The following is a 23,645-nucleotide window of genomic DNA, read 5'->3' on the forward strand; positions in this document are numbered from 1 at the left end:
ACATGACAAGCAGAAAACAAACTGTTCAAGGCGAGTGTATTATGAATGAACAACAGCCGAATTCACTAAGACAAAAAGATCGCTCGGAATGACAGCGCCGTAAAACTCGGTTGCATCGACTGATCTGGCCTTCCACTCAACGCATCGGAAAGGTAATCAGGGCAAGCTCTTATTTTTTCACTCGAAGGGTAGTCGATTTAGTTCCTGAGGCTTGCTCCACTGCGATGACCGAAGATCGCCATGATTAGCTAGCCGCGATAGACCTTAAGTCGCTCTGACACCATCATGATTAGTATGAATTTTAACAGTTATGCCAGGTTATATTTTTCATAATTCCTGTTTTTTTCTATTTGAAATCGAAACTTTATATACTATACAAGTGTTAGCTGTGTTTGATTTTTATTACCGTACGTAAACTCGCAATCTAACCGAGCGTAAAAACCTTTAAAAAAACTCGGACTGTCTATCTTGTTTTATCTTTGAGGATTTTTGTCTCTGCTCACGTTACAATAACGTAAATTACTGCGCCTGGCATTTTTGCAAACCTTTGCTCGCTTGTTCCGAAATTTCACTTTTATTAACGAAAGAAAAGCTAGAAAGAAGTCCCGGAAAAGGTCGGACATAGTACGATTTGGCAGATGGCGTGACAGCTTTAGCTCAGTTCTATGCTCTCTACTCTCATAGAGCACGCTCTTTCAACCAATGACAGTACGTGTTATATCCGAGCTTTATTATAAATAAAAAATAGCAAAACCGCTCTTAACCGACTGTTTCCTTAGATTATCATTTAATCCATCATTTATTTTGAAAGATGACAGAATTGGGAATGAATGAATGAATAGATGTAAGAACACAGCTGTGATACTACACCATGGATCTCGATGCAAAAGGCAAAATTACTCTGTTCATGTAAAACTAGTGAGGGTACTCTCAAATACCCCTGTCAGTAAAGATCAAGTATAAAAATGTTAAAAATGCTAATTTGATTTGAGTAGAGTCCGTGGATAAAAGGTAATCTATATTTCTCGAGAAGTGTTAGTCACTAACTATTACTTTCGAAGGCGAAACTCGATGTAGCTGCGTGATTGAAGCCCCCTGACGGACAATATTGTACATTAGGTATTCTGAAGGGTAAAACACTCTCCAGCCTTTAAGAACGAGGGGGGAGGGGGAAAATGAATTAGAACGTGAAATGTGATATTTGATTCGGGTGAAAGAACGGCTGTGAGGGTGGCTATTGTTTTGGAATTTAGCCAATCATTTCTTAATTATCTGGCCGTCACCATTAGTGATTCGGCATTCCAACCTTCTTGCAAAGGGAACGTTTGCTCGGAAAACAACTCAAACTAGAAGACTGAAATTGTAGTGGCTTAAAGGCGAAGTATGTTACAGATATTACAACAGATACCGTAATTATTTTATCACCGCCGTGAAAAAGTATTTAAAGAAATCTATTGCATGCTTACTGTGGTTTGAAATTTTAAGAAATAGCTTAGCACTTCGAAAATTACCTTCAACGGCCTTAAAATTCGCCATTGAACGCGCTATTTTGAAAGAAATTCGGCAACCTGGGTTCAGTTGTTCGAACGCCGATTAGCGCTAAGCCAGGGTTAAATTTTTATCCGGATTTCTCTACTTCTTCGTTCAAAAACCCTTTGCAGATAAGTTTATTATCGAGTTTTATTATCAGAGATTCCAATTATCAAATTGTAGACGAAAAGAATTGTGCTAAATTTCCTTTTTTCGGCCCTTGCTGAGAACTCAATCGCGCTTAGCACAAACAGCTTCTGCTCTTCCCAATTATCTAGCATTTATGTTTAAACAGATCTCCAGGAGATGGAAAGGGAAGGAGTAAGACTTTTCTACAGCACAGAAAATCGGCCAGGTTGCTGAGCAAGGTTTAAAATGACCGCTTTTGTTGTAAAATTTTCAGTGCATTTCGAGACAATTTTGTTAGAGTAGGTTACTCAGTAGGAACTCAAATGGTAGTTATTGTCATAATTTCATTTATATATCTCTTAACTGCGAAGAACGAAATTATGTGTTCTTGCTTGAGCATCCTTCTCCTACCCAAAAACAGCTCAGAAACAGACTGTGGACGACGAATAACTTTTGGTAATTAATGAATTATAAAACCCAGCAACTCTGAATACTCAAGTAAACGTTCACAAGACTTATACGCCTAGGGTCAGCCCAACGTAAGGTTCTGAAAATAGGCAACTACACTCTTCTAGTAAATTACAGATGTTCAATTTAAAACAAGCGTATTGAAATAATACAGAAAAAATTTATTTCGTCCATTTACAAAAATTGTTCAGATCAGGTTAGCTTAGGCTGAGACAGCACAAGAACATTGTCTTTTCTGACATTAATACGTTGCCAATGTTACAAATGTGATCAATTTTGTAGCTCTGTAAAAAAATAGTAATGCAGTAAAAATTCGATCCAGCCGTTGAATATATTTCTCTCTTTTTCATTCCATTTGAAGTCTTAATAAATATGATATAAATTACGTCTCCATTCAGTTATTCCGAACACAATCCGTATGAATTACCTTTGTCTTTATCTTACAATTCGAAAAAGTAAACAATTTATATACCTTTTGGCATCCCTGCTTACAGACTGGAATTTTGAAAAACTTGCTGCAAATGACAATTGCTTTGTCTCGGTTTTTAATACAATTATTTCCTGGATTTCGAGCATGTCTGGAATGTCCAAACGAATTTTCTTTAATTTCAACCTTTCCGACTGAGTTTTTACCTCGAGTTGAAAGTTCTTCTAAGTCAGGCTTGTGGGTTTCATTTTGTTCCAACCAATTTACGTCTTTGAGGGCGTCTAGGCCATCAGATTGAGAGCTTTCTTGTTCTATCAGAAGCCAGTCAATATCGACCGTATCATTTTTTTGAAGGATGGAAGGTTGCGAAGGGTTTGTAGGTCGTGCCTCTGTTTCCCCGCCAGATTGTAGCATTATGAACATGGCAAAGTGCATAAAAATGATGGAAACGATACGTTCACGGCCCTGCGAAGAGATACGAATGCGTCATTATAAATTGTTGTCCTACTATTACAGAGCTTTTCTTTGAAAAAGTGTCAATGAAATATGTATATGCATGAGAAGAACTCGCTAATTTACCGAAGCATACAATAAAAATGTAGCTTAAAGATTCTTAAAAAGAGGAAATTTTTTCACTTTTTTATTTTTTAACGAAACGATGTTAAAACCATTATAAGGCAAAGAGAATCTATAAATAAGTTCAGTGAAATTACCTGTGAAATTCCAAATTTCATTCTGATTTTTATCGTCGTCCTTTAGTTAGTACTCGATGCTCTTCTTGTTGGTTGCTAGTGAGGAGGTGAATATTGACTGAAGACGATTGCTCATCGTCTTCTTATATAGTTGATGAACGTGAGTCTAACTTAGTAGTATTAAGATAAATTTAGAAAAGAAAAACGTTTCATCAATTTTCCGGGTATGTTTCCATCCGATTCTAACTCGAATGTAAGCCGGTTTGATTAGGAAAAGTAAAAATACCCCCATTACTCCCTTAGTTGTTTTAAGGGTGAAATAAGGAAATAAAGGTGGGTAATAGTTTCACAAGTAGAAGATTTTCCCTTTTAGCTTACACATTTCTTTACACTAAAAAGAATAAGCGCAAATATTTGTTTCATAGCGTGCTCTGCGCGTCAACTTGCTTTGTGCAAAACGTCAATTTGCATTGTTGTGCAAAATTAATCTTTTTTTATTGTACATAGCTTAAACGAAAGGAAATTAAAGTCTTAGGCTTAATTCGCATCTAGCAGCTACTTCGGTTTATTCTGTTTCAGGTAAACAGCATTCACTGCATTTCTTTCTTCTTATGTCGAAGAGAGATGTTTCTGTTGGGTTTGTCTCTTACGTTGTGCCTAATAAGTGTTACTGACATTTATTTCTAGCTAAGCTGTTAAAAGCTTGGTAACATTATGTTCTTACAGATTGATATTAAAGTAGTGTTAAGTGAATTTGTGGAATGCTTAACATAGCTGTCGTTTGTTTTATATAATTAACTTTTCAATTTAATTTAAAGGCTTTTATTTTTAGCTCTTGGAGAGAAAAAGGAAACCTCCATCATCGTTTCAATCCTTTCGAGTATGTGCCCAAAATTGTAATTAACCCCACAAAATACTCAAATTACATCATCGATAGTCACGATTATTTTGAAATCACACACGGACTAATAGTACTGCAACCGGATGTTTGAAGCAGACACGCTTTACTGGCATTTATTGTCTCGAATTGTGAACTTGTATAGCTTGTTACATAGAAAACATAATGTTTAAAATACGATTTACTACTAATAATTCATTTATCACGAAAATAGCTCAATGCAATCAGTGTTCCTGTTTACACATGTACACAAAAACCGCAGCTCTTCCGGTCCGATGCTAGACCATATATTAATTACTACGACGTGATCAGGATGGCGGACGTGAGTACTCGTAGTGAGATCTACTGTAGAAATGACTAGAAATACTCTCAAAAAAGATTAAAAAATTTTGGTGAATTTTGAGCTTGATCGTCGACTGAGGAAGATGTTGATGAAAAAGACGTAGGGAATATTAATTATATGAAATATAAGTTGTATGAGCACACCGAGACCCACCGCCACAGCTTTTTATATCATTGACACTCATTGAACTAGTCGGCGAGCTGGGGCCACGCGAAAGGTTCCTATGTGTAAAATATGCAGTATGCTGCCAGAATCAGCAATGAAGAAAGCTCCACGTGTGTAAACATTCACTCTGGATTTACACACACCAAGCAGTGCCTTTTGATTCAGATATACAATATTTTTTCCTAATGCGATAATACTTTAATTTGTTACATGATTTTGCTGCCAAGTGCACAGTGGGCTTCAGTATATGGCGTGAATGACTGCAAAACGATACAGTGAGCGAAATGAGCGACACAACCAGCGAAAATTTTAGTAACTTGGAGCCGTGACGTCACGGCCTCCATTGTCTATTTGTGTGTTTGCTTTGCTCTTTTTTGTTTTAGTTATTTTTGGTTTGCCATTTTACTCGAAACGCCAGCCGTAACGTGACGGGCTTATCATAATTGACCTTTTAATATTTTTACGTCAACGGGTTACTCGAGAGTCTCTTTCCTCTCTTCTTTTGTTTGATCGTTTGTCAGTAATCCTGCGGGAGAGCAGCTAAGGCTTTCATTTCACTTGTTTTGCGCTCGATTGTGTATCTTTCTGCACAATTTTAGGCCACATTCATGACTGACAGATAAGAAAAGCTGTTGTAATTAATGAGACTAAGAGACCATTACCATACTTTATTAGATGATATCAATTTCCTTTGTTGACATAAGTTGAGGTCACTTTCTCAATGATTTCACTACGTGTTGTCCTCTTTCGCTGGTTTTAAACGTCACGACGATGCAAATCGCGTGATGAACGTCACGCTTATGATCTCAACGCTTTACATTTATGAGGTTTTATTTTAACGCAGTTGTTTAAGTTAGTCGGTGAAGTCAGTTTTCGTTTCCAATGCCGATACCAAAGATCATTTTTCCCCTTGTCGAAGTGTAGTTATTTTCATCGCTTAGATATGTTTTTAATAATGATAATTATATATGACAATCGTTATTATGATCATGAGGATAATAACAATAACGAACAAATATAATCCAACCTATGCGAGAAAATTGTACTGAGATGTAAAAATTAATGACTTAGAATTGTTATTTTGATGATTAAAAATAAATTTGTTATCGCATATTTACTGACAGGAACATTATTTAAGGTGAAGCAGATGAAGGAAAGTAACCCAGTAAAAGAAAACCTAGGAATTCCGGAGAAGAGTACATAAAAACACTTCAAATAAAGCAGTGTTTACTGGCATATGAAGTGGAGTTAACGAGAATATGAACTTTCAAAACGATCGTTATCCTATGTTGAGTAATAATCGCTGTTTTTTACCCACTTGTCTCCAGTCGCTAAAACCATCCACTGTTTTTGTTACTACAATCTTATGCAAACAGACACATGCATGGAGCTACAAAGATTCCTGAAAACTCTTAGCTAGGAATTACGATGTGTTGATTTGATCTAATTATAACTTTTCTTTTATTTTCCTATTGAAACTATCTCTCTTATTCAGATAACCATATATGAGGGTCTTTGATGAGAAAGAAATTTGCCGTAATATTTTATCAATGGCCGGAATGTTTTGCAAATCAGTCTCCTCAGTCTACGTTTTTGACGACTTCCCGTGTGCCGTTTGCAGTATTAGGTATACCTTATCTTACGTCTGAATGCACACTGTATTAGAAAAGCCACCTACAGGGTCGTCAATAAGCTGTGTGACAACTATTTTAAAGTTAATTAATTCAGTTCATTCCAAGCGACAAACTTGAATAGGTTTGCGTAATCGTCTGCGTTATGACGTCTTGCGGTGTGCCGTAGGCAATATCATGTCTATATTCTTTTACGTCTGAATGCCTATTGTATTACAGAAGCCACTTACAGGGTCGTCAGTAAGTTGTGTCACAGTTGTTATGAAGTTAATTTATCCAGAATAGGTCTGTCGCAATCAATCTCTATTCTTATACAATAGTTCCTCCTAGTCAATGTCTCCACCTTAATTGTTTTGATATTTTGATAAAAGTATCCTGAAATTTTCTTTATTCAAAAAGTGCTGTCGAAAAACGTGATTTACGTTGGTCCAATAAATGCACCGCTGCAATGCGTAACATATGTGAAACAAAACATCACGTGCCCGGAATGACTGACAGGATCATTACTGGGAGCCGCGCCGCGATTGTGAACTTCATTCAAGCACGAGTTGCACTTTTATATCACTTGAGTACGGAGGAAGCTCGGCGGAAAAAATAATGTGTGAATCTTTCTTCAACAGTGTTGTCATTCTGTTCATTTGGGGCAATGTTACACTCGTGTGTGTGCAATGTCGAAGCGTCCCCGGAACTCACTTTCCTGATGAAACGAAGTTAACTGGGCAGACAGAGCTCTGTTTGAAGAGATGTGGCACCAGCTTTCATACGGATGACACGGGAACATCAAGTGGAGAGGTGACTAGGCATTTCTTGCATTCGCAGTGATGATTAGTTTAGTTCTAAGACAAATTGATTGTTAGAAAGGTAGACGATATGCATGGGAGAACTTTAGCCAGTCAATAATTAAGTCCGACAACGTGTGATGTTTATTCAATTTCAATTCTGCAACCATCTTCTTCTTGGGAGATCTTTTCGGTCTAATTCTGTTCAGGGTTTCTTCGGATTTGAGCGGTAATTTAGCTCTTCCAGTGATGGGAAAATTTTAGCCTGTTCATAGCAGAAATCGTAGCTTACCAAGGGAAATGAATAAGTTGCATTTTTAGAATTTTTATCGTGGTAACGCGGTTTTAGGGTTCTTATGAGAAAAATCCGAAACCCGCACCTGAGCTTTCCTATCCCTCCTTCTCGTATGAGCACATCAGAATTTTTGAGGAGACACTGTTAAGGCAAGATCCTTGAAATAGAGTCAGCGTGATAAACAGGGCCCAGTATTGAGAGGCACTAAAGTCTTAAAACTGAAAATCTTAACCCTTTTCCTGTACAGTGTTCGCTAGCCATTTGTTCAAAAGGATAACCTCCACGCAGATGTTCATGTGTAAACAATCGAGTCTACGGTAATCATGATTGCAAATTATTTGTTGTCTCATCTTAATCTTTGACACCAAGAATGCTTTTACTGACTTCGACCCAATGGAAAGGTGAATTTAATATCTCCTGAGTGATCTCCCTCATTCATGAGGCCACCGTACTATAAAGCTGTCTCCCTTTCCCTTACTATTGGGGTTTCATGTTGAAACGCGATAATGTAGAAAAAAATTTGTCCTTTATTTCTATCATTGTCACGCTATTCCTATTGCAGTGCCGGTCCGATTTCTTGTAAACATGTACTAGCTCGATCTAGCGCTGTCACCCGAGGACATTTCAAAAGATCTATGGACAGAGAGCGAGAGTATGCATGAAATTAGGGTTGATGTTTTGGCAACGCCGTCAATATTTACTTTTGTAATTATCACAGATGTCTTGATTTGAAGTTTTGCGGTTGCGATAGAGTTACGTTTCCTGCTTTCTGAAAGTGGATTTTCCCCTACGTATGAGTTGTAACAGAACATTGCTCATCAATAATAAATTTTTGTTCATAGAAAGAAGTATCCCAATGATAAAAAATGTAACTTTAAAATTTCCAGTTATCGCGCTATGATTTTCGTATTTGGTACAAAGATGACACAGAAAACGGGAAAAAAGTTAAACCGTAATCGCTAGGAAATGTATCGAGATCAAAAGAGCCGTCTCAAGACGTGACGTGTTTGTACTGATTTACTGTTGAGCTTAAGTTACATCTGATAAAGATGAGATGTCCTCCGGTTTCCTAGCGGATTTGGACCCCCCGGTCCGCTGTGACACCGGGATAGGAGTAGTTGCGCAAAAATCTTGACTTAAATGTAGCTGTTTCCTTATGGAGCACTGATATATTGCATTGAGTGGCGTAACATCATCACTGTAAAATTGCTGTCTTGTGCCACATTGCAAGTGAGATCAGTTGCGAGACAAGCAAACGTAACGATGGCAGACATACTTTGTTAAAGTAATGTGATTTAAAACCAATCAAGGCTTGTTCACTCAAGTACCTAGAGGCCAAAGTGAAGCACCGCCGTGACTTTAGTCAGCTTTTAAGGTTACTTCCCACGTTCAGAGGCCGAAAAAATAGACTTTTCTTTTATTTGACTGAACTGAATTCAAACATTTAACCTAACGTTTCCATGATAAATCCTAACGTTTCCATGGTAAAAATTTCTGAAATCTTTCAAAGCACCCTAGTTATTTAGAAAATGAATTTTCAAATAAAAGTTAATAAATCAGGAAGGTGTCATAATCAGACATGGTTTGATGCTACTCTGGTTTAAAGATTTAATGAATATGACTGAGAAGTTACAATTCATAGACCCAACGTTTCGACATTCCTGTCTGGTGCCTTCATCAGGGGTGATCTAAATGCTGCGGAGGGAGGTCCGTTTATTGTATGGTTGGTTAGGCATGTGTGCTCCGCCAAGGCTTACTTTTCTTGTTTTTGATAAAAAAAGACCGCCTTTTGATGCTCTTTCAAACTTGTACCAAACTGACGCTTGGTCTGTCCGATATGCTCGTGATCACAGTCATTGCACTGACAGGACCGTTAGGTTTGGCAAAGTCCCAAATGCCCCCTAGTCAAACCTAAGGTTATGTTTTGCATTGCGAAAGAGAGTCATAAAGTCTTTGCGGAGTTGCAATACGTTTCAATTTTCCAGTGCGTTTATTTCATTCAGGCGTGTAAAAAGGACAATCAGTAAGATTGTTTTTTCTCCTTTGTAGTTATATTTAGTCTCCATTTCAATTTTCGTCAGTTTTACTTGTTCTCAGTCGTGCATTTATGTGATTGTAATCGTTCAGTTATTTCATTCTTGTCGCTTAGATTATCATTTAAGTTCGTAATTTAGTTAGACGGCATCGAGCATTTGTATGATTATAAATCGTGTTAATTATGCCAGAATTGAGCTTTAGTCCAGTGATGTCCTAGTAGACAGAACTTTCAATTTGTGATGGGGAAGTTTGAGTATGAATCACATTAAATTCTTTTAAGAAGAAAAATTCATCTAGCTGTCTTGCGTCGCGTCCGTTGTAAACTTCTTTTTACTGACTGTCTTCAAGGAGCTCAGCTACCATCTATTGAGTAGATTTCTGGTTTGGGTAAATTTCTCATATGTTAGATTGTTTTGGTGGAGAAATACAAAGATCTAAAGGACAGAAAAATTGAATTTATGATATTTGAAAAAGCCTTTTATTGTTTATCAATGTTTTTCAGTATGGGAAATTTCCGCAGTTTGAATGCAGTAAGCTCTACGCGAAAAAGCTTATCGGCCGAGGAAGCTTTGAAGAGATGTTTGTCTCACGGAATTCCGAATTCCGACAGGCACTTAGTTCGCGGGAGAGGGGGAGCAATTGACAAATCCGTTTGATGGCATCTTTTATATATATCAGTAAAGAAAATAAGGGGGTCTTCATCTTCAGGTCTTAGTTTTCGGGGACTTCGTTTTGGGGTCTTTGTTTTCGGGGTCTATTCATTTTTAAAACTGAAATCAACTTACTTGGTGATTACGCTGTTGATATGTCAATCACGCCGTTAATCATAAAATCAAATTTAACCAATAAATTAAATTTCAAAACATGGTCATATGTGTGCTGTTGTTACCTACACATTGTTCTGTATCAATTACCGTAATTTCCGGCTGTTTACCCGCGGGTAATCTGATGATTTTGCATTAAACGCGCGACACTGCGGGTAATAGGGAGGTGCAGGTTATGTGACAATATATTTAAATCTACTGGTAGTTGAATTGAAAAAAGTCTCACCTACATGCGTTTCCACCTCTCAAATGAATTTTATTGTATAAGAGTGCCACAAAGCGGCACGAAAACATGATGCCGACTCGAGTCTATTACACGCACAATTAGTTGCGTGACGAACAAATTGTTATCGGCACGCGTGAAAACAAGACCTTGATGGTGACAAATATAATCCAAAGATATCCGGCGCATCAGTAACAAATTTCCATTAAACACTAACTTGAGCAAAAGAGAATTTTCCCGTTTTAAGGGACTTGTTAGGCCCAATAGAACCGGAGATATCGATTTTTTTCAGAAATCGCCGACAGTACTTTACAATTCAAGTTTTAACACTCACCCAGAATATTACATTAGGGTTTGATGGCTAGCTCCACAGGACTTTTCTTTTTAAGTTACGATGTGTTTATTGAGGTTAGTTTTCGGCCTTTGGGCTATGAGGCTGCTTTATGTAATGATAAGATGACTGATGAATATAACACAGTCGATAAATCAATCTTTCCTACGAACACCTTGGCTATGCCGATGACCTCTGTGACAGCTTTATGCCTTTTGCACTTAAACTATAGAGTTTCTACAACATCTTTTTAAAACTTCCTGTCCACTGGACCTCAAAGAATTTTGATATAGGACGACTTCGTTTCTTCGTTTGAGAATAATGCAACCTTCATCTTGGAGGAGACTTATTAGAATTAGTACATAGATCACTAAGTGGCAAATTTTAATTCGACAGAAGTGCAAGAGGAATTCACGTCGAGAGGTTTGAGGCGAATCGGTAGTACTAAAGCATAGTAGTTATTAAAAAGATTAATGATCAGTTCCGTTATTCCTTACAGTTGTCCAGTGTTCAGATATGTTATGACAAGTGCCTTCAGGAAAGAGGTAATTTTTTGATATTTTAATCGACACAGAAACTTGTGGCACCTTTTTTACGTCTAGACTGAGTGTAGAAAGAGAAGAGTATCGCCGGTTTTCACGGCATAATTATTGGATTATTGGTGGATTATAACCCATTTTATTACATAAACTACGGTGTTATACAAGGATTTCCAGCCCAGAGAAAAGCCGTAACAACACACGTGAAAGGATATTGTATTTTTTCTTGTGTGTTTGATATCACGAATCAGCTGCTGACACGTCACTCGCCTTGCGCGCCACTCGGTCAGATTGATGAATGAACGGCAAAGCCTTTATCATTCTCAATCCAAGGTTGTTTGTGGAAACTTTCGGATTATGGCTGCTAAAACACTGAAAAATACATATCGCTTACAGACAGTGGCGTTCAAACTTTCCTAGAAGGGGGAAAATACGGAAATGTTCCGATCCTTGATCTTGACTAACGGAAAGATAAACCGAAAGTTATGTATTCAGTGGCTTTGGTAATGGCATTTCTCGCGACTGAGAACGAAAATCGACAACTGGAAAATTTGCCACTGTGTAACTGAAAGAGTTCTCCTGTCGATAAGGACCAAGTCAATGACTGAGAATTTTGTGTATTGAAAATTACGCCCATTTTTTTTGTTTTTGTAGTGTTTCGACGCATTTTTTCATCTTGAGCCAAAGCGCCAACGCACTTCATGATTTTTATTCTGGACTGTCAATCCTCTCATTTTAATCCATTAATAAAGTTGACTTTGCTTGTCAGTAAAGGGCTATTGTGTCTATATGGTAAACAAAATAATACATGGTTGCTCGTTGATATGAAATTTCTCTTCTCGTGTTGAACTCGTCATCCCACTCGTTCGCTGCGCTCACTCGCAAGCTATCGAGTGAAACACTCGGAAAAAAATTCCATATTTTGGTGCGCTCATGTATTATCCTCTATTTATCTTTACCCGAAATTACGATATCAACAGCTGTACATTGAAATCAGTATAGGCCATTGAAATCAGTATAGGCCATCCCATCCCATTCACTCAAAGTCAACTCCATTCTCAAGCTTATCTCTCTTCTAACATCTCTTGTATTCATCCACGTTTCATTAATTCGTTTTATGCTCAAGGCTGTCACTCGCCTATTTTAAGAGCACCAGAGTGAGGTGACATGTGGATAAGCGTATGGATTATTTAATATATTAGCGAAATGTCTAACAAAGTGTTTTTTACACGGTAAGTTCGCATAGTTTTGATAGAGTATGCTGCTATTGATATGTCTTAAATTTTCTCTAATGGTGATAGGGAAACTGATTTCTGTCGTAGATGATAAGAATGTTTCAATCAGTGAGGAATTGACGTCATCCTTCAAGAGAATCAAACGCGGTAAGCTTTTCTACCAACAAACAAGACAACCCAAGTATCATGAATTGGCCAAAGATGGCTTCTTATTTATTTCTCTCTATATTCAAGTCGGTTCGGAAAACAATAGTTCGACAGAAGGTAGAGCACCACTCTTAAAATCTTCAGTTTTCTGATATCTTAAGATTTTATGGATGGAACAGTTCGAATATAAGACATAGTTTGATGCTACTCTGGTTTGCAGATTTAATGAATGTAACCGAAGAAGTTACAATTCATAGGCCCAACGTTTCGACACTCCTGTCTAGTGCCTTCATCAGGGGTGATCTAAACGCTGCAACAAGAGGTCGTTTTATATGATCACTAATTAACGGCCTTTTTTCTGACGAGGTGTAAAGAAGCGTCAGGAAGCAAACCGCCATCGTCACGATTTAAAGGAGCGTGGGCGGAGTTAATATGCCAAGCCTCCAAACAAAGGCGCTGGTGGTAACGCCGATTAGTGGTGATAATTTTAGAATTATCCCACCCAATTGTATGGTTGGTTCGGCATGTATGCTCCGATAAAGCTGAATTTTCCTTTTTGCGAAGAAAAACCGCTTTTTGGTGCTCTTTTAACCGTGTATCAAACTGACGTTTGGTTTGTCCGATGTATTCGTTGTCACAGTCATTGCAAGGAATAGAATAAATGGCGTCGGTTCGTTGTCCTTTCTTCGTTCAGGATCCTTAGGTTTGGCGAAAATATGCCCCAAAGTCTGAAAAGGTTTTTGAGCAACTTTAACGTTGTGGCTATTCAAAATTCTCTTAATGGGTTCAGTAACACCCTGTATGTAAGGAGTAACAGCAAAACCAGTCGCTGGTTCCCTTTCAACAAGAGCGTTACTATTTGTAACTGGTTTTTGGTAGTTACGGAGAAAAGTTTTTGTATAGCCATTTGCCTTTAGGACATTGGAAACATATTTCCTCTCCTCAGCCTTCGAATCGAGTGAAGATGGTAGACAGTCAGCCCTCCTAAGTAAAGTTTTGGCTACAGACTTTTTATGGCAAATAGGGTGGTGAGAATCTTGTCTCTAAATTACCCTGAACCCCTCTGGACACATTTAAATCAAGAAAGGGAAAATGTCTATCCTTTTGACGCTTAAGGGTGAATTGGATCGACGGCTCTACTGAATTCAAAGGCGACAAGAGGCGCTCCGCTTTATTTCCGGATACCGCAGAAATAACATCATCGACATACCGTTTCCAGAAAAAGGGTTTAACCGGTGAAGTGGCTATATAATTGTAGATGTAAAGGTTATGAAATACATTTCGAGAGCCGTGTTGATCTTTGTCTACGTCTTCAGTCCACACAGTCCATACATTTTTGTATTTCAGCGAAGTGCTCGATAAACAAAAGTGACATTTTTTTTCTATGTTTTCCCATATTCTCAACTAGAAATCCCAGGGAGCGAGAAAAGTAGCAGGGACGGTAAGAGTAAGATATGCCTTTTTTCTGATAACACTGAATTTAGCTTCAGTTTTCTATGAGTGGAAAATATGTGAATCAAGTATCGTCACAACCACTTCGTAATTTAGCACCCCAAAGTTATCAGTTATACCGAACTTTCAGCCGGCAAAATTGGTCAAAAGCTGCCATGTTGGGCACTGTTTAATGGTATGGTAGGTTTGTGGGAGATCAATAATGAATTAGTCATTTCTTGGTGTACTAACGTCCCATCATGTTTTATTGATGGTTTGGAAAAATAGTGATATAAAGATGCAAAGAACAAAATGAATAACTTTTAAGCTATATCATTGCCCTCATGTGTGAATTTATAGGTTTACTTTGAAATTTGATAGGATTTTATCCATTTTCCTTACGAAAATTGTGAGAGGTGATATTTCTCATTTCTGGTTCGTTTGGGTCGCCACAAGTACCAGTGTCTGTTTGTGCAAGTTGATGTTACAGCGTGATTGTATCAGGAACTCCTAGAACCTCAATCATGTACTTAATACCTTCGTATTTTATTGAAATACTCATGATTATATTACCTAACTTTTATTTACAAACAAAGCCTGCTTAATGTACAGTCCAGGAAACTTTACGTTTCTTGAGCCCAAGATTACATTCCGAGAACCTAAGGACAATGGAAGTTTTCTGGGAAATGTATCATGGAAACCTCTGTCAAGTATGTAGAGTAACAAAAGTATGGCAACTATCAACCCAAAATATTACTTAATTTTATTTCTCTTGCATTTTTTTGGCACATTCTTGATTTATATTAAAAATTTTTTGCTGTGATCATGTATACATTATAAAGTTACACGAGGAGTGGATAGCACGTCACCTAAACTCATAAGCAATCCATACAGTAGAGAGAGCCAACCACACATACGTTAAGGAAAGGATATGAACAATTTTTTTAAATTTGAAGCAGTAGTACTAGTAGTGACAGTAATAAATTGATGAACTTTAGGCCCTCAGAATAAATGGGAGTCGAAATCGAAAAATTATAATAGTTACTATAATAATGATAATGATTATACTAATAATAGTGGAATGGTAAAGTGTTTGTTTGTTTGTTTGTTTTTTTTTAGGTGACGCTTTTAATTGGACTGGATACAGATTGATTTACGCCGTTGGTCGGGTATCTCAAGAGAAATTTAAATGCGTGGACTTCTATAAGGTGAGAGCTACTAAAAACCAGAAAACTTTACAATAGGCTTTGATCTCCCCTCCTTTTTATATTCTCAACAGGTATTAATTTGTTCAATCTCAGTCACTTTACCATAAATTTACCCCCTTAACAGTACTCCCAGATCAACGTTTTTCCAAGGTGTCATTTGGCAACTGAAAATTATTAAATGGTTACCAGAAATAACAACATCAGAAAACAAACACGGGTCGCCAGTTTTGCGACTTCCTCTGAAATTTAATCGCCCATTTTTTCATTTAACCTACCATAGTTTGCAGTACGGTCGCAGCTCGGAGCGCTGGCTTTAAGTGCCGTCAGTAGATATGATTTACAATCTCATCTCTCCTCACTCTTTAAACTCTCCGGCTCTAGACACTAAGTTTAAATTAATGCTACATTTTTACCGTATAGAAATCGATTAACTGTATACATATTTTTATTTCAGAACGAGACGAGTTATTTTATAAACAGTGGTCTACCGAATAACACGCGCTTACGACTCATGGTAAGTGTATCCAAATCCATGATCTTTGTTTGATCTTTGGCGAAGGGAGGGGGAATTACGACAACACTATTGACTTACCTCGAAAAACCTTGAGGCACAAAAACTGATATTTAAACCTGTTAAAGTGTGAACGGGGAGCGTCCTTACGCATAATCCTTGATACAGTTTTGTATCAAGGATACAATGCATGCCCTGAGCACAAAAACGTATTCATGGCGCACTACATGCGTGATATTCCTTAAATAAGACCAGGCTTCCTAAATTTTACCCATGTATCAATGTAATCTTACTTTAGGAAAAGCACTAACGGGAATGATATCGCAAGAAAAAAAAACTGGAAATATAGATGGTGGTCAGCTGATCAAAGAATCTCTTGGAACTCTGAATACCCTAAACCTGTCTTAAGGCATAAAGTGCTGTCACGGTTCTTTTTTCTGCGTATTTATTAACATCACCACGTAGAAGTGATGAGACGTGCTTTGAAGTAACGTGAAATTTGCAGTACATGCACGGTTTCATTGGTGACTCCTTTACATTGAGGGCAATGTCAGAAGTTATAACCGATGTAAAAAATACAAGTTCTTCAAAAATAACTGCTTAAATTATTACACAAAATGTTTTTTTCTTTTCGTTTTGAGTTTTTTTTTTTCTTTTGGTAGGTTGTCTCCATACCCTTTGACTACAATAAGTTCGGGGACGCGAAACTAGATATTGATTGTAAGTCTCTTTAAAAGTTTCAGGTGAATCTTAAAAAGCCATACTATACTTTGTATTGTGTTTATTATTTAGTTTGATAATTTCTGCCGTAAGCTTAAGACTGGAGGCTGCGGTGGCCAGTGTGTGATCATGATTTGATGCTAGTGAGCAGTCTCGGGTGAGAAGCTGAATTTAAGTCAGGACGAGCAATTCGAAGCTCTATATTTTCAATCACATTTTCCAAAATCGATTGTTTTAGCCGGAGGTCTATAAAGACCTTCACGAGCCGCGGGGCAAAAGAATTAGTGGCGGCTACATGAGTTTGTAAGTGGGGCTAAATTACCAGTGTTACCTCTTCCACTAATTTTTAAATACACAGGCTCGTTTCTTTTTCTCAATTTTGTTGAAAAGCTTGTACAATTCAAACTGAGTTTGGATATTCACGTAGTCTTATTCCTAAATTCAATAGCATGCCACGCCATACGTGGCGTCAATATCACCTTTACTTTCCTCCTGCGGATGTAAAATTAGGTGTGAACGGTTCTTCGTAATGCGGAAAAATGTCCTTATAAATGTGAGAAAGTGAAAACAGCTTGGCAGGTCCTTAACGGGATTGAGGCCTTAAACGAATCACTTGTTGTAGTCATCCTCTCAGCATAAGAAACACTACTGTGATTGAACATTCAAAAATTGATTCATGTATTTTGCGTAAATGAAGGTAACTACGATGCTCTAGTACTGTTATTAGTACAGTCGCAGTCCTCGTTAAAAGCACGTTTCGCCAACCATGCATTTGTCAACCGAATTAAAATCTCACGTCATTCTGAATTCCTCAATTTTTTAACTAAAGTAGAATGAGACATTTGCTATAAAATGTGTCTAACCTCAATGCTAGATAATAAGGTGTAACCACCGACTGTGCCCCTTGGGAAGCCCGAGGGTTTCTCATCTCGTAAGATTTTTTTTCTGTTCTTCGTTTTTTTTTTTTCTTGTGCAGGCCATATTCCATGCGGTGAAAAGCCAACAACAAGTGGCACATCAATCCCTAAAACAAGTAAAGGAAATTTAATTCTCTTTCTCACTGGACGTTCCCCAGTTTATCTCTTCCATAAATAGAAGGCCTCATTGTACATGCATGCTAGCCCTCTTGGTCTCGGTAATATGTCAAAGGTAGCAAACAAACAAATTGAAAGAAAAAGAACTTTTAGTCATAAGCGAGGCTAAGAAGGGTTATTCAAATGAACATGACAGAATGATAGTAGGTAATTTAGTTTTAACAACTGAGTTTAAAACGTAAATTGGCCACCGTGAAGAGTAAAAAAGCTAACGTTTCGAGCGTTAGCCCTTCGTCAGATCTATTGGAGGAATTGTGGGTTGTGTGTGGGTTTATATGCAGAAAGTGGAGCTACGCTATTGGTGGGAGTATGGTGACGAGAAAACAAGAATAAATTAGTTGAATGAAAAGCGCTCGTTGATACCGTGGGGATTGAGAGTGCCGATATGGAAGATAAATTTTTGTTCTAGTGTTTTGCGGCTTTCCGAACTGCCCAGATGTAAGGGAAGGCCGCAAACTGCCATATGTTGTTTTGAATGATTAGGGAGATTAAAGTGTCTAGCGACTGGTTTGGATGCGTCCTTGTCATTTCTTTCCACGTCGCTAAGATGTTCTCGGAATCGGTCACCTAGTCGTCTTCCTGTTTCGCCAATGTATAACTTATTGCAGTAAGTACAAGTTACGCAGTAAATGACATTGGCAGGGGTGGACGTAAAGTGATCAGTAATCATAATGGATCTCTTGGGTCCCGATTTTTTTTCTACGTTATGAATGAAAGAACAAGTTTTGCATCGTGGCTATCCTGTTTCTGTCGTTCAAGCGGACCACCACCATGCCCAACAAATTGATCGACAATCAGCACTACAAACGGCTGAGAAGGAAAACACTGACCGCATTCCATTCACTCTCATATTTCACCCTCACAACCACGCGGTTCAATCTATCATTCTTATTAAACTTTCAATTACTCTATAACGATTCAGAGACTGGTACTATCTTTTCGCAACCCACCTATTTAATTCAAACGTGACAAAAGCATCAGAAGTTCATTTCAAACCAATGACCAATCTGGAACTTTCAAATGCGCTTGCTCAACTACCCTTTAGGCCACATCTCACTTGCAAAAGTTTTTCAACCCTTCTAACAGATCAATAGTCTTTTTTAGCGTGTAATATGAGGAAAGTATGATAAGGATAGCTCCTAGACTGATAAGAAAAAAATAGCTTCTAACACAGTGTCGTCTTTTATTTTCCCTCCTATTTTCATGTAGCTCACCCCACGAGTCCAACATCAGGTGGGTTTAACTTTTCCTTCTCATTGTTCCAAAGATGGTCATATCCATATCTAGCTTCTAAATACGACCAGCCTAAGTTTAGAGTACACATCTTGTCAATAACTATTAAGTTAATAACTCTCAAGTTACGTTACAACTTACTCTCAAGCAAGTACTGGTACGAAGTCTGGCGGTTTATTCAAAGAAAGAATGTAAACAGTCAATCTCCTTGGGTTTAACCGGTGAAGTGTCCATATAATTGTAGATGTAAAGGTGATTGAATACATTTCGAGAGCCGTGTTGATCTGTGTCTACGTCTTCAGTCCACACAGTCCATACATTTTTGTATTTCAGCGAAGTGCTCGATAAACAAAAGTGACATTTTTTTTCTATGTTTTCCCATATTCTCAACTAGAAATCCCAGGGAGCGAGAAAAGTAGCAAGGACGGTAAGAGTAAGATATACCTTTTTTCTGATAACACTGAATTTAGCTTCAGTTTTCTATGAGTGGAAAATATGTGAATCAAGTATCGTCACAACCACTTCTTAATTTAGCACCCCAAACTTTCAAAGATCAGTTATACCGAACTTTTAGCCGGCAAAATTGGTCAAAAACTGCCATGTTGGGCACTGTTTAATGGTATGGTAGGTTTGTGGGAGATCAATAATGAATTAGTCATTTCTTGGTGTACTAACGTTCCATCATGTTTTATTGATGGTTTGGAAAAATAGTAATATAAAGATGCAAAGAACAAAATGAATAACTTTTAAGCTATATCATTGCCCTCGTGTGTGAATTTATAGGTTTACTTTGAAATTTGATAGGATTTTATCCATTTTCCTTACGAAAATTGTGAGAGGTGATATTTCTCATTTCTGGTTCGTTTGGATCACCACAAGTACCAGTGTCTGTTTGTGCAAGTTGATGTTACAGTTGTGATCGTAATGGATCGCTTGGGTCCCGATTTTTTTTCTACGTTATGAATGAAAGAACAAGTTTTGCATCGTGGCTATCCTGTTTCTGTCGTTCAAGCGGACCACCACCATGCCCAACAAATTGATCGACAATCAGCACTACAAACGGCTGAGAAGGAAAACACTGACCGCATTCCATTCACTCTCATATTTCACCCTCACAACCACGCGGTTCAATCTATCATTCTTATTAAACTTTAAATTACTCTATAACGATTCAGAGACTGGTACTATCTTTTCGCAACCCACCTATTTAGTTCAAACGTGACAAAAGCATCAGAAGTTCATTTCAAACCAATGACCAATCTGGAACTTTCAAATGCGCTTGCTCAACTACCCTTTAGGCCACATCTCACTTGCAAAAGTTTTTCAACCCTTCTAACAGATCAATAGTCTTTTTTAGCGTGTAATATGAGGAAAGTATGATAAGGATAGCTCCTAGACTGATAAGAAAAAAATAGCTTCTAACACAGTGTCGTCTTTTATTTTCCCTCCTATTTTCATGTAGCTCACCCCACGAGTCCAACATCAGGTGGGTTTAACTTTTCCTTCTCATTGTTCCAAAGATGGTCATATCCATATCTAGCTTCTAAATACGACCAGCCTAAGTTTAGAGTACACATCTTGTCAATAACTATTAAGTCAATAACTCTCAAGTTACGTTACAACTTACTCTCAAGCAAGTACTGGTACGAAGTCTGGCGGTTTATTCAAAGAAAGAATGTAAACAGTCAATCTCCCTGGGTTTAACCGGTGAAGTGTCCATATAATTGTAGATGTAAAGGTGATTGAATACATTTCGAGAGCCGTGTTGATCTGTGTCTACGTCTTCAGTCCACACAGTCCATATATTTTTGTATTTCAGCGAAGTGCTCGATAAACAAAAGTGACATTTTTTTTCTATGTTTTCCCATATTCTCGACTAGAAATCCCAGGGAGCGAGAAAAGTAGCAAGGACGGTAAGAGTAAGATATACCTTTTTTCTGATAACACTGAATTTAGCTTCAGTTTTCTATGAGTGGAAAATATGTGAATCAAGTATCGTCACAACCACTTCTTAATTTAGCACCCCAAACTTTCAAAGATCAGTTATACCGAGCTTTTAGCCGGCAAAATTGGTCAAAAACTGCCATGTTGGGCACTGTTTAATGGTTTGGTAGGTTTGTGGGAGATCAATAATGAATTAGTCATTTCTTGGTGTAATAACGTTCCATCATGTTTTATTGATGGTTTGGAAAAATAGTATAAAGATGCAAAGAACAAAATGAATAACTTTTAAGCTATATCATTGCCCTCGTGTGTGAATTTATAGGTTTACTTTGAAATTTGATAGGATTTTATCCATTTTCCTTACGAAAATTGTGAGAGGTGATATTTCTCATTTCTGGTTCGTTTGGATCGCCACAAGTACCAGTGTCTGTTTGTGCAAGTTGATGTTACAGTTGTGATCATAATGGATCTCTTGGGTCCCGATTTTTTTTCTACGTTATGAATGAAAGAACAAGTTTTGCATCGTGGCTATCCTGTTTCTGTCGTTCAAGCGGGCCACCACCATGCCCAACAAATTGATCGACAATCAGCACTACAAACGGCTGAGAAGGAAAACACTGACCGCATTCCATTCACTCTCATATTTCACCCTCACAACCACGCGGTTCAATCTATCATTCTTATTAAACTTTAAATTACTCTATAACGATTCAGAGACTGGTACTATCTTTTCGCAACCCACCTATTTAATTCAAACGTGACAAAAACATCAGAAGTTCATTTCAAACCAATGAGCAATCTGGAACTTTTAAATGCGCTTGCTCAACTACCCTTTAGGCCACATCTCACTTGCAAAAGTTTTTCAACCCTTCTAACAGATCAATAGTCTTTTTTAGCGTGTAATATGAGGAAAGTATGATAAGGATAGCTCCTAGACTGATAAGAAAAAAATAGCTTCTAACACAGTGTCGTCTTTTATTTTCCCCCCTATTTTCATGTAGCTCACCCCACGAGTCCAACATCAGGTGGGTTTAACTTTTCCTTCTCATTGTTCCAAAGATGGTCATATCCATATCTAGCTTCTAAATACGACCAGCATAAGTTTAGAGTACACATCTTGTCAATAACTATTAAGTTAATAACTCTCAAGTTAATAACTCTCAAGTTACGTTACAACTTACTCTCAAGCAAGTACTGGTACGAAGTCTGGCGGTTTATTCAAAGAAAGAATGTAAACAGTCAATCTCCTTGCCCTGCAATGCAGGGCTTTTAAGAATGTTGTTAAATTCATTTCTCTTGATTTTGCTTGTGCTGTATGTTTTATATTTTGGTTTTTGTTTATGTTTGCAGGGAATGTGCCAGTTAATCTATTTTTTTAAAATCTCTTTCAGAAAGTAGGAGACCTACTATTATTGTCCTTGCCATTATCCCTGTCACTGTAATTATTTGTGCTGTGTCTGCTCTGCTAATTTTCTGCTATCGACTACAAAAGAAGGCGTCCCCGGGACAATTGGGCTCTTATAAAGGTTGGTGTTCTCACCAGGAATACTGTCTTTTAATAAGCACATTTTTGGAGTCGCAAAAATGTGCACGGAACACTTATACGAAGGCAGTAGTGGAAACGCAGTTGGAAAACTTTGAACGGATTTCCGCTTTTTAGTTTACCTTATGTGCAACACGAAATTAAAGCAATCTATTCCATTTGAGCGGTCTATTTTCGCGTCCGCATTGGTCTGTGGAATTGGAATACTAAACTGTGTAACCTAAAAGACATTTTAGAAAGAAGGTTTCCAGGTTCAAGTCGTTAAAAGATATGGACGTTCACCTTCCGCTAGTAGATAAGACGTTACATTTTAAAGGACCGCCCTCCATCACAACCAGTTCGAAGCTGCTAAATGTACAAACCTGACAGAATAAACCTATTCATTTTATACAAACTCAGCGATCTTAATAACTCAGTTCAGAGCTTTTGGTTCGTATTAACATCAGGAGCAATCATACTATTGTCAAGAGGCATTTTTCACTTCCTACTGGGTCAAAAAAAAGAAAAGAAATGTCTTTTTGTCTGTAACACATACTTGCTTGTTTAATTTTCAGATGTGCAATTTGAATACGACGCGTTTGTCATATATAGCTCCCAAGATTCAGAGTGGGTGGTTAAAACTCTTATTCCAACTCTTGAGGAAAAGCATGGGCTAAAATGTTGTGTGCATTATAGAGATTTCCCTCTTGGAATTCCTTTTCGTCAAAACATGGTTGACAGCGTTTACAAGAGTAAGAAGACAGTGGCCGTTGTATCCACTCACTTTTTCAATAGTAACTACTGTGGGTCAGAACTGGATTACGCTCTTCACCGACTTATGGAAAAGAAAGATGATAGCTTGGTTGTTGTCAAACTTGATGAAGTCAACAGGAAGAAACTTCCCAGAGAACTCCAAAAAAGGAGTTATATAGACTTTTCAAAGTCCACTGATAAAGAAACCTGGGAGAGAAAACTAGTTAAATGCTTGAGGTCCACCAACCCTCGACCTGAATAATTTGAATGAAGTTCGGAAGCTAATATCACCAAAGGAATTCCTAGTGATATGCTGTTTAAAAACACGTAGTTATTTGTAAGGAATCTTCATCGATGGGATGATCTCTATGTGTTATTTGTTCGGAGTTCGTCTGTCGTATGCATAGAAAGGAGGTTCTTGGAAGTGTGGTATAGTAGAACTACCTTAGTCACTGTATCTAGAGTAAGTACTAAAACTTTAGGGTCTGTTAGCAGTCAACATATTTTTAAAATAAAGAGGTGAACAATTTTGGTTA

At 37.7% G+C, this 23,645-nt stretch overlaps 1 protein-coding gene across 50 annotated transcripts; it reads left to right on the forward strand.

Moving 5' to 3' along the window:
* On the forward strand, positions 1–23,645 carry LOC113685907 (uncharacterized). 50 transcript variants are annotated; one of them, XM_089204811.1, is made up of 18 exons: positions 8–152; positions 6,148–6,279; positions 6,904–7,075; positions 11,272–11,317; positions 12,613–12,693; positions 14,102–14,140; positions 14,721–14,834; positions 15,244–15,332; positions 15,787–15,846; positions 16,506–16,563; positions 17,540–17,596; positions 18,867–18,890; positions 19,285–19,323; positions 20,353–20,376; positions 20,771–20,809; positions 21,836–21,859; positions 22,226–22,360; positions 22,932–23,645. In XM_089204811.1, the coding sequence occupies exons 2-18, from the start codon at positions 6,158–6,160 to the stop codon at positions 23,369–23,371; spliced, it is 1,563 nt and encodes a 520-aa protein (XP_089060937.1). In that variant the 5' UTR covers positions 8–152; positions 6,148–6,157; the 3' UTR covers positions 23,372–23,645. The 50 variants fall into 50 exon arrangements, with proteins under 50 accessions (XP_089060959.1, XP_089060937.1, XP_089060938.1 ...); XM_089204812.1 differs by having other exon boundaries at positions 20,771–20,803; XM_089204813.1 differs by having other exon boundaries at positions 19,285–19,317.

Source organism: Pocillopora damicornis, chromosome 4 (assembly GCF_964200805.1).
Source record: "Pocillopora damicornis chromosome 4, jaPocDami1.2, whole genome shotgun sequence".
NCBI lineage: Eukaryota > Metazoa > Cnidaria > Anthozoa > Scleractinia > Pocilloporidae > Pocillopora > Pocillopora damicornis.